At 36.6% G+C, this 13,128-nt stretch overlaps 1 protein-coding gene across 1 annotated transcript in view; it reads left to right on the top strand.

The window, feature by feature from the left end:
- The window catches only part of aux (cyclin-G-associated kinase), a 487,932-nt gene that overhangs the window by 84,128 nt on the left and 390,676 nt on the right, over window positions 1-13,128 (top strand). The window contains exons 7-8 of the mRNA XM_067136097.2: window positions 1,373-1,598; window positions 5,676-5,816. Of these exons, the coding sequence (XP_066992198.2) occupies window positions 1,373-1,598; window positions 5,676-5,816 (367 nt within the window). The remainder of the gene's footprint in view (window positions 1-1,372; window positions 1,599-5,675; window positions 5,817-13,128) is intronic.

Here is a 13,128-nt window from a genome sequence, read left to right on the forward strand (position 1 = left end):
GTAACCGTGTGTTTCTTAGTTAGTGTCTTTGCGCTCTTGTAAGATGGCCTGTAAAGCATACAAAAGTGCAGATTATTTGCAGGAAAGCAATCTACAGCATGTGTTAGAAGAAGTATGTGCTGATTGTGAGTCTGAAAATAATTTAGTGCCTTATATGAAGGAAAGTGATAGGTATTCATCTGATGAAATCGTGAGTGCTGAACCTGATAAGGTAGGTCCAGTAATATTTAACGATTTATTTTCAAAGGATATATCTGGTGTTGATTCAGATAACTGGTCAGACACCGATTAACCTGGACACATGCCCAATTATTCGAAGAACGCAGGTTTGAGTAAATTACCTAGTGATGAATCTTGCATTGCTTACTTCATGGTTTTTTTTTTTCATGCCAGCATTTCTGTCGTTTCTCATAACAGAAACTAACCGATACAGGGAATAATTTTTGAGCACCGTAGCAAGGCCATTTACTAAATACTGCAGGTGTGATAATTGCAGGCTTGTTACTTTGGATGAGATGAGAATATTTTAGGACTCTGGATGATGACCGGTATAATTTTAAAAAGCCCAAGTTAGACATGTATTGGACAACAAACATGTTTGCTACTCCCATATTCAGTGAAGTTATGCCTAGAAATCGTTTGCAGCTCACTTTAAACATTACTGAAGGTAACTTGAAATTTTAATTCTATTATGTGTGCTACTTTTCTTTAGATGCACTATGTCAAACCAGTTCACCTCCCTTAGAAATATCTAGCACAGGGCATTTAAACCACCTCACAATGCTTGGCAGTGAATGTGTTAAGATGTTTTTCCATGGTTTCCCATTTTCACACCAGGCAAATGCTGGGGCTGTACCTTGAGGCCATAGCTGCTTCCTTCCCACTCCTAGCCCTTTTGTGTCCCACTGTCGCCATAAGACCTATCTGTGTCAGTGATGCATAAAGCCAATTATAAATACAGCAAAAAAAAAAATGTTTGTAACAGACTGCGTTGAACATTACTGTGCCAGGTCAGCGCTGACTTTCACACTGAACTAGTTGAACCCCTCAACTTCAAAATTACAGATTTCAAAATAGAAATGCTGTTACTTGTCACCTACATTTCATAACACTCATACAACTGCGCAGTGAATGCTCGAGAAAATGGGTGCGTCAGGTACAGAAAAGAGATGTTTTGTCGTCTTTGAACTAAGAAATATCTCTGTGTAGATTAAATTAGAATTCGTACTGCATAAACATTTGCTATCTGTTAGTTATCTTAGCATTTGGGGAAATATCTTTTCCTCTTAGAGATAATGTATCATCATTTTTACATGTATTATTCTACTATTTTTATTTTTGTAGATTTTGCTAATTTTGTTTTTATTAATAGTTGGCCCGCTACACCACTCCCATGTACCGTGCACCAGAAATGGTTGATACGTGGAACAATTATCCTATCAACCAAGCTTCTGATGTATGGGCTTTGGGCTGTATTCTCTTCGTGCTGTGTTATATGAAACATCCTTTTGAAGACTCTGCCAAGCTGAGAATAATAAATGGGAACTACACCATACCTGCCAGTGATTCAAAGTACTCTTGCTTCAGAGATATTATACGTGAGTATTTCATGAAATAATAGTGTATTAAAGTAAGTCAAAAAATTCCTCCAAATGCACAGTACTACAAATGCTTTCCATCATCTGAGAGATACAGATTTTTCTTCTATATCTAGAAAAATATAAAGCTAATATAAAGCTAAAAATAGTAGCAGAGTATGTTGTGTAACATTTTAATTCACAAGGTGAAAGATTTACTTATCCTCATTTCACTTGCTGCTAAGATGCTGTACAAGATCTGCGATTTTAGCTGCATGAGAGATATACAAGTTCAACTTCATTTAGTGCCTGTGGTCCACAGTTAGCATCCTATTTTCTTATACCCAAGACCATGGGTTTCAATTTCAGCTGAAATCAGTGGATTTTTGAAGATAAGAAAAACCGTAGCATTCATGCTGTGGATATTCTGAATTAGTTACCATATATACTGGCATATTTCCTCCCACACGTCATCTCTCTGTGCATTCCTGTCTTCATCTCTTCTCTTACCTTGTTGGTAATTTATTGCTTTCTGGACATTGTCCATCAACTGTTATCTTTGTATATAATTTCACCAGATCCCTTTTGTTTGCAGCAGAGATTTTGAATCTCCTAGATTATACTTCATAGATAGAGGGACAGCTCCTTCTGCTCACAGGTGTAAATTCTTGAAAACTTGAGTTGTGTATTTAGTTTTCATGAAAACTGCATTTGCCTTTTGTCGCTTAAGTGCGGCCATATCCAGTATTCGGGAGATAGTAGGTTCGAACCCCACTGTCGGCAGCCCTGAAAATGGTTTTCCGTGGTTTCCCATTTTCACACCAGGCAAATGCTGGGGCTGTACCTTAATTAAGGCCACGGCCACTTCCTTCCCACTCCCAGGCCTTTCCTGTCCCATCGTCGCCATAAGACCTATCTGTGTCGGTGCGACGTAAAGCAAGTAGCAAAAAAAAAAAACAAATTACATCTCAGAAATTGATTTTCTCTCTTGCATTTGAGGAATTACACCACTTAGGGTGGCGTGCACCAACCAAGAGTAAGTTCTACTTCCGTACTAAAGTACTCCTGAAGTTAGCATTCGGTGACTTCCATATGAGAGTAAATTACTTCCGAAGTATTTTAGTCCTTTGAGATACTCCTGGACTAAATTACTACAAGAGTAAAATGTTGATGAGCACCATCTTGTAGTATATTACTAAAGAAGTAAATAACGCACGAATATAGGTTAGAATTTACTCTCACGTTGTGCGTGGAGTAAGCTAGGATCCGACTTGTTGACTAATGATAATATCATGCCGTATATGAGAGGAAAGAAGTTTCAAACGTGTTTATGGATTACTTAGATTTTGACGCAGAAAACGATGGGAAATGTAATAGTGCGTAGGCCTACAGTGTGTGAAAGGCGAGAGCCGTATAATGTGCACACGGAGAGTTTCAGACACGTTTTTGGTCTTAGGAAGGAAACTTTTACTTTCCTTCTAAATCTACTTGGAGATCACTTACAGCTGAATTCTTGTCTTAATTTTTTTGTATCTCTCAAATTACAGTTGTGTGCCCTACTAGTGTTTCGTACCAAACATTTCAGTACAGTTGCCGGTGATCTAATTAACGTTTTACCGCACAACTGCTGGCCGTATCTTTCATCGCGTGGTTAAAGCACTAGTTGAGGCTAAGAGGGAGGTACGCCTGCAAATGATGATGATTGTTTGGAAAATAAAAAGGATATTCTTCACGTTGGCAGGTTTCCACACATTCGTGGGTGCAATTGACTGTGACCGCGTGGATATTCCCATTTTTTGCCATCTCGGTGACGACGGTGAACTTTTCAGAAATTGGAAGAGGTATTTCTTTTTTTTTCTTCTTAACGTTGCACCGGCAGATAGGTCTTACGGCAACGATAGGGCAGGAAAGGCCTAGGGATTGGGAAGCGGCTATGGCCTTAAAGTACAGACCCAGCATTTGCCTGGTGTGAAAATGGGAAAATTTCGCTGTGGATGTAGGCGATCAGTATGAAGAAACCACCATCAGTTTTAATTTTTCCCCGCGTGTCCATGACTTTCTGCTTTGCTTCCGCCTTCGCTTTTAAGTCCTTCCACAGAATCTTAACTTGCTCTTCACTGCGTTTTCCGTCACTCGAAGCATTGAATTCTTCTGTCACGACTTTCCGTGAATTTCTTTTCTTATCCAGCATCTTTATGTTGTGTTTCTTACACCCTATATCTTTTGCATAGATCGTCATTATCTGCATTAACAAGCCATTATCTTTTCGCTTACGTTTTTCCCCGTTTCCTATCGCACATAACCTTATCCATTTAGATTTCTTTAAAGATGATACACAAACACAACACTACTCTGCGAGTAACAAACGCTACTTCTATAGTAGTAACTAAAAGAGTAAATTGTACTTCAACTCTCAGACGTTACTTCCGGAGTAAGTAACTCCCGTAGTAATTTACTTCTGTAGTATGGACTTCTTTAGTGAACGCTACTTCCGTAGTAATTTACTCAAGATGGTGCACACCACTCTTAATATATATTCCTTGGTGCTAATAAAGTTGTGAAATTCATCATCAGGAAGGACTGTCTCTCGACAGATACCTATCAGATAAGGTTGCACCTGCGGCGCAGCTATCTGCTTTATTGGGACGCGCGAGCCTCCCTGTCATGGCAAGGTCACATGGTTCACAGAGGAAGAGTGGTCTGTATCACTGAAAAATGGAAAACCTGCACATACCTAACAGATTACCTAAATTCAAAATCGGTTAAGATATAGTCTATTATGGATCTGGTGCTTCTTACCTTCCTATATGTAGCGGTGAATAGCCTTATGTTTGAAGAATATATTCCAGTTAGCTTCTATATCTTTCCCACATTTATCATCACCTTTTCATATCCTTCAATTCTATTTGCAGCTCTCGTATTGAAATTGCCTATTAGCATTATCTTATCCTTGTTCTTGACCCTGACTATGATGTCATTCAGTGCTTCATAAAACTTGTCAACTTCATCCTCATCTGCACTCTCGCATGGTGAATATACTGAGACAATTCTCGTCCTAATTCCTCTAACTTCCAAATCTATCCACATCATTTATTCATTTATGTGCCTAACAGAAACTGTGTTGTGTGCAATAGTATTCCTGATGAACAGTCCTACCCCACACTCTCCCCTTCCCTTTTTTTAACACCTGTCAAGAACACTTTATAATCTCCTATCTCTTCCTCGCTATCTTCCCTTACCCAAATATCATTAACTCCCAACACATCCAGATGCATCCTATTTGCTGACTTAGCCAGTTCTACTTTCTTTCTTTCGTAAGCCATTAATATTGATAGTTCCCCATCGAATTCTATTTTGTTTGCCAAGTTGTTTCCAAGAAGTCCCTCGCCTGTGAAATGGAAGTGAGACTCCATTACTCCCATAGGTGGTCACTAGGCTGATTGGTGACAGTCCCATTGACAGTTGGAATCATGTACATCATATCTAGCCAGGCTGAGTGGCTGAAACGGTTGAGATGCTGGCCTTCTGTCCCCAACCTGGCAGATTCGATCCTGTTTCAGTTTGATGGTACTTGAAGGTGCTCAAATGCATCAGCCTCGTGTCTCATGCGGGGCAAAATTCGTTCACCTTGAATCTCCGAAAACCATCAAAAAGTAGTTAGTGGGGCGTAAAACCAATAACGTAACATTACCACATCATACCTATGGTACAATTCTTAAATGCATACGATCTCATCATTTATCTTTATTATTTATTTCAAAAAATTAGCTACTTCCCAGACAGTCCAGGCTGCCACAAGGCCAAAGTTTAATTGATGCAAAACGAAGTAATTTAAAACTTAAACAAAAAACAATAACTTAAATTATAAACTAGTTTATAAAATATCTATTGACATCACAATAAAGAGATCTACAACACTTCGCTTCACACATAATTAACAAGTAATATAAATCCTAAAAGTAAATTTTCAGTGAAGTACGTAGACAGCGCTGGGTAATAGATATAGTTTTAAATAAAATACACAATCTCTCTCTGTATGTTTGCAAATTGTGAGTATGCTTCTTTGGTTTTATGACTTTTTGCTGTCATTGTTTGCAGGTGGTTGTCTACTAGTGAATCCTGAACAGCGACTGACTGTATCAGATATTCTAGATAGATTAGCAGCTATTGGAGAAACGAAAGGCTTCAGCCTGAAAGAACCTTTACTCTTGGAAGGCAAGCGTATTGATGCAAGTCCAGGTACGAGCTAAAATTTGTATAATTTTTCAAGGTGCGAGGGTAAAACTGTATTAGATTTAAATTTCCTTACCAGACCGATGTTGAAAGACTGGATATTTATTCACATAGCCCCCCTTTATTCCTCAGAATTTTTAAGCAAATAATTTACAAGATTGGTGGTGGGGAGGGTCATGTTGGTCTTAACAGATGCAGGGAAAATCGAGAAACTGAAGAGGATGATTATCGATCAGTTACTGGAAGGAAATTTATATATTTTTCTAATAAATCAATAAAATACATTTTCCTATTAATTTATAAAATTTGGTTGGAATGTGTGTCCATGGCAATGGAATCCTTCTGAATATCACAAGTGATGCATCATCCTGTTAGCAAGTGAAATTAATACACGGAATCCTACTAATATAAACTGTTATTGGTTAAAATGGAGGAACAGCAAGAGGTAGTAGCTTGTTAAATACCGCTAGGCATGCTAGTTAAAACATTCAAAGAAACAATGATTGGTGTGTTTACTGGCATACTGTACCTAATTTTCCCACCCTTCCAGAATGCTACATTTCTTCTAAAACTTGTGCTACGTAAAGTTACAATCATAATACTGTGCCTTTCCTGCGTCCAGGGCGGGTCGCGAAGAAATCCAGATTAGCAGACTCAGGGTTGATTGCCTTTCAAAGTTTCCTTTTTAACATGGATTTGTGAAAGTTGCAAAAGCTTTCTATCTTACGGATAAGTCATCCACGGCATGCACAAATGGGCGTCTCCATCGTACCAATTATCAATCATATCGAGAGAGAATACCTAATCTACCTTGAATTAAGAAATAAATATCTACACATATAATGCTTACGCTAGAGTATAAACATAAATACCAATTCACAACTGTTTATTTAAATTCTGAGAAAATTGAGAAGGAAATATAGTTAAAAGAAAATTATCACCTCATTTAAAAATTCATTAAGTAAGTTTCATGTAGTGCTTAGGATCCTAGATGGAATTAATTATGTACAACAAGAAAAATAAAATAATTATGTAAAACTCAAATAATTGAAATGAAATCACACATCTTATCATTAATTATCTGTACAAAAAAAAAAAAAAAGGTTCCTATACTCCAATCAAAGTTTCTCAAATTATTTACAAATCGTCTTGGGAAATACAAAGGGCACTAGGAAAGTTTTACAATGGGAGTGAATGCTTTAGTCTTTTTCAAAATAACTTCCACCACACTCAATACACTCCTCCATACGTTGGAAACCAGTCACTGAACCAACTCTGCCACTTTTCTTTGGTTACATTTTCACACTCTTGATCCCATGCTGCCAGAAGCTCCTCGTCGGATGCAAAACACTGCCCTTTCAGCTTCATCTTCACTTCTGGAAAGAGTGCGAAGTCACATGGGGGCAATATCAGGACTGTATGGAGGGTGATCAAGCACAGTCAACCCTGATCTGGCAAGAAAATACATTGTTACATTAGCACGATGTGCTGGAACATTCTTGTGATGCAAGAGCCAAGTGTTGAACTGCGACCTTGTGTTTCTAGCACAACCTGAGTCAGGATGCCCCGTTTAGTGAAGAATACTGCAATCATCCTTTTCTTCACTGACCTTGACTTTCGCACAGTCACAGGGGTGCCCTCATCTTCAAACAGCCACACCTTGTTCTGGGATTTTGCTGGGACATCGTAACAATAAGGCCAAGTTCCGTCACCTGTAACAATGCTATTGACATTACGCGAAGTCCCATTTTCAAACTGTTTTAGCATTTCTCGGCACCATTTCACTCGATGTGCCCTTTGTTCCTCTGAAAGTGAATGGGGCACCCAAGGGGAACAAACATATCTAACATGGAGATGGTCGTGTAGAATTGAATGAATAGCTGGTGCAGCGATGTGAAGGATCTCTTCTACATGCCGATATGTTACCCGCCTCTCTTGCTGCAACATTTTCCTCACAGTTTCAATGTTTTCCTCAGTCACTGTTTCAGACGGTCGCCCAGAATGAGGATCGTCTTTAACCCCAAAATTTCCCCTCTGGAACTCTTTGTACCAGCGGAAAATTGTTGTCCGATGTGGACAGTCTATACCAGCACAGGAGTAATTTCCTCCAGGCACGGGTCAACAGTTAATCCACGAGCAAAATTGTAGCGGATAATTGGGCGATATTCACCTTTAGACCACAATGACATCTAAACTCGCTTTCAATCCCACTGCTTGGTAACAACTGGTGTGAAGGTTGCGCCTTGCTGTCTTCTAGACCGGTTTTCACCTCTCTTACTTTACAGAAAAACAATATATATACAAATCTCCACCTTATCAATACAAATTTATTTCACATTAAGCAGGTAAATATAGTCAAATAGTCAAGACTAGTTTCGACCCCTAGGGGGTCATCCTCAGTTGACATGCATTAAAAATTGTATTGTTCATAAAAACATCACATATAGTGGTAAAAGTTTAGACTAATTTAGACTGATCATTAATGTTGGTATGTCTAATGCATGACTAGTGTGCATCGTTCATGAAGACACATATCACCTTACTGCTACTACCATCCAATTTTTAGGTTATATAATATGGAACACACATATGTTTGTGTAACTCAACAGTGGCAAGTTCAACTATATACACAATTGGCTATTGATTAGTCACATGAAAGTACAGAACACTGGCTTGAACATTTCTGATTGAGGTATCAATGCAACACCTTACTTGCATACATCCTAGAAGCTAAATTCAGTTTGTAGGGCCCATTACTTCTGATTGAAACTTAGTATGAAGTTAAAATTTGAATAAAAATATTAGCTAATGTAGACATTAAAATGTTGTTAAAATGGGCATATAGTCAAAAACAGTGGTATGTATGCCACACATGTCTAGTTAAAAATACATTACATTGATGTTGTTATATGCGGTACAACATGTGCACTGATTTGGAATAAATGAGGTTTGTATATATAGTGTTCCAACAAAATGGATCCGTAAAAAATATTATATGTAAAGACAATTGGTATTATAATGATCCGCTGCAGATCAGGTAATGCTATTTATTTATCTAGAGATATTATTGGCAGCTACAGATGTTGGAGTTATTAGAAATGTTAATGGAGCATGTTTTCTTCCGTAGTCGCGATGTTTATAGTTGGTGGCATTAGTCAAATATGTTGAAAGTTATGCGTCTTGGTGCACGTTGATTTGTCCTGGAAGCTTATATGTTGTAAAAAACAAGGTGGAGTGTCTGGAAATAGAAATAATAGTGTGATAATGTTGTGGATAGAAAGTGTAATAGTGAATCGTATGTTGTTTTACTTACGTAAAGTGTTGGAACCGTGCGTTCTTTGTAGCTGCCTGTTGGGATCTGATACGTGTAGCTCTGAGATTGTAGTTAGCTGCGGTAGAGGGGAGGTTTGGGGGGATGGGTGGAGTGTTAGTGATGGGAGTGGGGTTGGAGGGGAGAGGGTTTTGGGGCGGTTGATTTGAACATATCGATTTTTGTTTGCTTATTCTTTTGATATAGAAATCTTTTAATAAGGGAATTACTGCATGAAAAAGGATATTGTTTCTGTCTATACTTTCATTTAGGTTGGAGTTTGGATTCACGTATTTGTCTAAATTTATGTAAAATTCTTCTATTATACTGAGCAAGGGACTTTTTGGATTCATATTAAGGATTTGCATGTCGTTCTTAATGTCCGTGAAATTATGTTTTTGATCGTCAATATGCTGACCCATAGCTGAGAAATGTCTGTGTTTGACGGCGTTTACATGTTCATTATATCGTATTAAAAAACTTCTACCGGTAAGTCCTATATAGCTGGCTCGGCAGTCGTTGCATTTTAGGCGATAGACTCCTGAGTGATTGTATTTATTTATGTTATTAACTGATTTGGAATTGTATAGTATGTTGGTGTTATTGTGTGCCGTTTTATATGCTATTTTTAGGCCTTGTTTTTTGAAGATATTTGTTATGGGATGTATATGGTTATTGTTGTAAGTAAACAGTGCATATTCTTTTTTATTTTTAGTGATTCTGGTTAGCTTGGTTTTAGGTTGGTTTTTGACTTTATTGATGATCCGGTTTATCATTTCTCTTTTATATCCGTTTTGTTTTGCTATTTCATGAATTGTGTTTAGTTCTTTATTTAGATTTTCCTTTGAAAGTGGAATGTTGTATGCTCTATGAATCATACTATAGTATGCAGCTCTTTTATGGGCATGTGGGTGGGTGGAGTCTATCTTTATTGTATTTGATGTGTGGGTAGGTTTTCTATATATATTGTATGTTAGGTGGTTGTTATGTCTGGTTATGGATATGTCTAAGTAATTTATGGTATTGTTGTGTTCAGTGTCCATGGTAAATTTAATGTGGGGATCTATTCTATTTAGTTGTTCTAGGATTATGTTTTCATTAGTATGTCTATTGTCCATGATTATAAATGCATCATCGACAAACCTGCACCAATAGATGATATTTTCTATTTTTTTAATTTCTTGGTGTTCTAAGTAATCCATATATATATCAGCTATTATGCCTGATATTGGTGATCCCATGGGTAATCCTTTTTGTTGATAGATAGTGTCATGGAACTTGAAATAATTGTTATTGATAGCGAATTGTAAAAGTTTAATAAATTCATCTATTTCCAATTTGCTTAGCTTACTGTGGTTATAAAGGTTGGATTCTATGATAGTGATAGTTTTTTGTGTGGGTATATTGGGATACATGTTTGTTATATCATATGTTGCTAGCTTGTAGAAGTGTTCTATTCTTATATTCTTAGTAATGTTGCAGAAATCTATTGAGTTTTTTATGGTTTTGTTTGCTTGAAAAACGTAATGTTTTTTAAGGAATTTTTGTATGTATTTGGATAATTTATAAATAGGGCTTGGTCTATAATTTATTATGGGTCTCATAGGAATGTTGTTTTTATGGATCTTAGGATAAGCTTTAGCTGTAGGTATCCCTGGATTCATGGTGGTTAATTTTGCAGTTTCCTGTTCGTTCAAAAGAAAATTGGTGTTTTTTAGGAGAATTTTTAAGTTTTTCTGGATACTGTTAGTAGGATCTTTAGTCTTGATTTGAAAAGTTTCATCTTGAAAGCAGGTTTTTGTTTTTGTTATATATTCCTCTTTATCCATAATAACTGTAGTGTTTCCTTTATCTGCCTTTGTTACTATTAGGTTATTTTGCTGGATTTTATTTTTGAGTACCTTAATTTGTGTTTGGTTTGTGATATCTTGATTCTGAGGTTTTTGAGTGATCTTATCAACATATTGTGGTAGTGTTTTTTTAATTTCATATCTAATTTCATTTTGTTTTTCTTGGGGTATTTTGTTTAGAGCATCTTCTGTTTCAGTAATAATAGTGGCTATGTTTTCAAATACTGAATTATTTTTCCAGTTATGTTTTGGTCCTTTGCTCAGTATAGTTGTTTCTTTTTCATTGAATGTTGTGTTAGTTAGGTTTTGGAGTGGGGGATGGAAAATATGTTGGTTGTTATCAGTAGAAACAGTAATATGTTGTCTATACTGTGTATGGTTGGTTTGGTTTAGTGATGCCTTGAGTGCGTTAAGTTTCTTGTTTAAGGTATTCTGCTTTTGTATGGCTATGTTTTCTATCTTTTCGTTAGTTATTTGTTGGAAGTTGCTCCAGTATGTGTGTGGTAGCTCATGTGAGGCTTTAAGGTGTGCTTCATACATTTGTATGTTGGGGTGTTGTTTTTTCCTATACATGAATTTAATTTCTTCTTTAAGCCATATTCGATTGGTTTTGTTTTGGGTATTTTGGGTTTGATATGTGCTTCTATGTTTATTATTATATTTCCTAAGAAATTTAGGAGTTAGATTATTAAGTAGGCATTGTTTTAAGAAAGTGATGTTTTTGACAATATTTGTGATCTTAATTTTCAGATTTTGGTATCTGTGTGCCATTTTTCTTGCCTGGTTGGCTTTTCTACTGTTATTTATAAGTTTCATTTCCGTATTGATGGATATTACTTTACAGAAAAACAATATATATACAAATCTCCACCTTATCAATACAAATTTATTTCACATTAAGCAGGTAAATATAGTCAAATAGTCAAGACTAGTTTCGACCCCTAGGGGGTCATCCTCAGTTGACATGCATTAAAAATTGTATTGTTCATAAAAACATCACATATAGTGGTAAAAGTTTAGACTAATTTAGACTGATCATTAATGTTGGTATGTCTAATGCATGACTAGTGTGCATCGTTCATGAAGACACATATCACCTTACTGCTACTACCATCCAATTTTTAGGTTATATAATATGGAACACACATATGTTTGTGTAACTCAACAGTGGCAAGTTCAACTATATACACAATTGGCTATTGATTAGTCACATGAAAGTACAGAACACTGGCTTGAACATTTCTGATTGAGGTATCAATGCAACACCTTACTTGCATACATCCTAGAAGCTAAATTCAGTTTGTAGGGCCCATTACTTCTGATTGAAACTTAGTATGAAGTTAAAATTTGAATAAAAATATTAGCTAATGTAGACATTAAAATGTTGTTAAAATGGGCATATAGTCAAAAACAGTGGTATGTATGCCACACATGTCTAGTTAAAAATACATTACATTGATGTTGTTATATGCGGTACAACATGTGCACTGATTTGGAATAAATGAGGTTTGTATATATAGTGTTCCAACAAAATGGATCCGTAAAAAATATTATATGTAAAGACAATTGGTATTATAATGATCCGCTGCAGATCAGGTAATGCTATTTATTTATCTAGAGATATTATTGGCAGCTACAGATGTTGGAGTTATTAGAAATGTTAATGGAGCATGTTTTCTTCCGTAGTCGCGATGTTTATAGTTGGTGGCATTAGTCAAATATGTTGAAAGTTATGCGTCTTGGTGCACGTTGATTTGTCCTGGAAGCTTATATGTTGTAAAAAACAAGGTGGAGTGTCTGGAAATAGAAATAATAGTGTGATAATGTTGTGGATAGAAAGTGTAATAGTGAATCGTATGTTGTTTTACTTACGTAAAGTGTTGGAACCGTGCGTTCTTTGTAGCTGCCTGTTGGGATCTGATACGTGTAGCTCTGAGATTGTAGTTAGCTGCGGTAGAGGGGAGGTTTGGGGGGATGGGTGGAGTGTTAGTGATGGGAGTGGGGTTGGAGGGGAGAGGGTTTTGGGGCGGTTGATTTGAACATATCGATTTTTGTTTGCTTATTCTTTTGATATAGAAATCTTTTAATAAGGGAATTACTGCATGAAAAAGGATATTGTTTCTGTCTATACTTTCATTTAGGTTGGAGTTTGGATTCA

Source organism: Anabrus simplex, chromosome 1, assembly GCF_040414725.1.
Source record: "Anabrus simplex isolate iqAnaSimp1 chromosome 1, ASM4041472v1, whole genome shotgun sequence".
In the NCBI taxonomy this organism is placed as follows: Eukaryota; Metazoa; Arthropoda; class Insecta; order Orthoptera; family Tettigoniidae; genus Anabrus; species Anabrus simplex.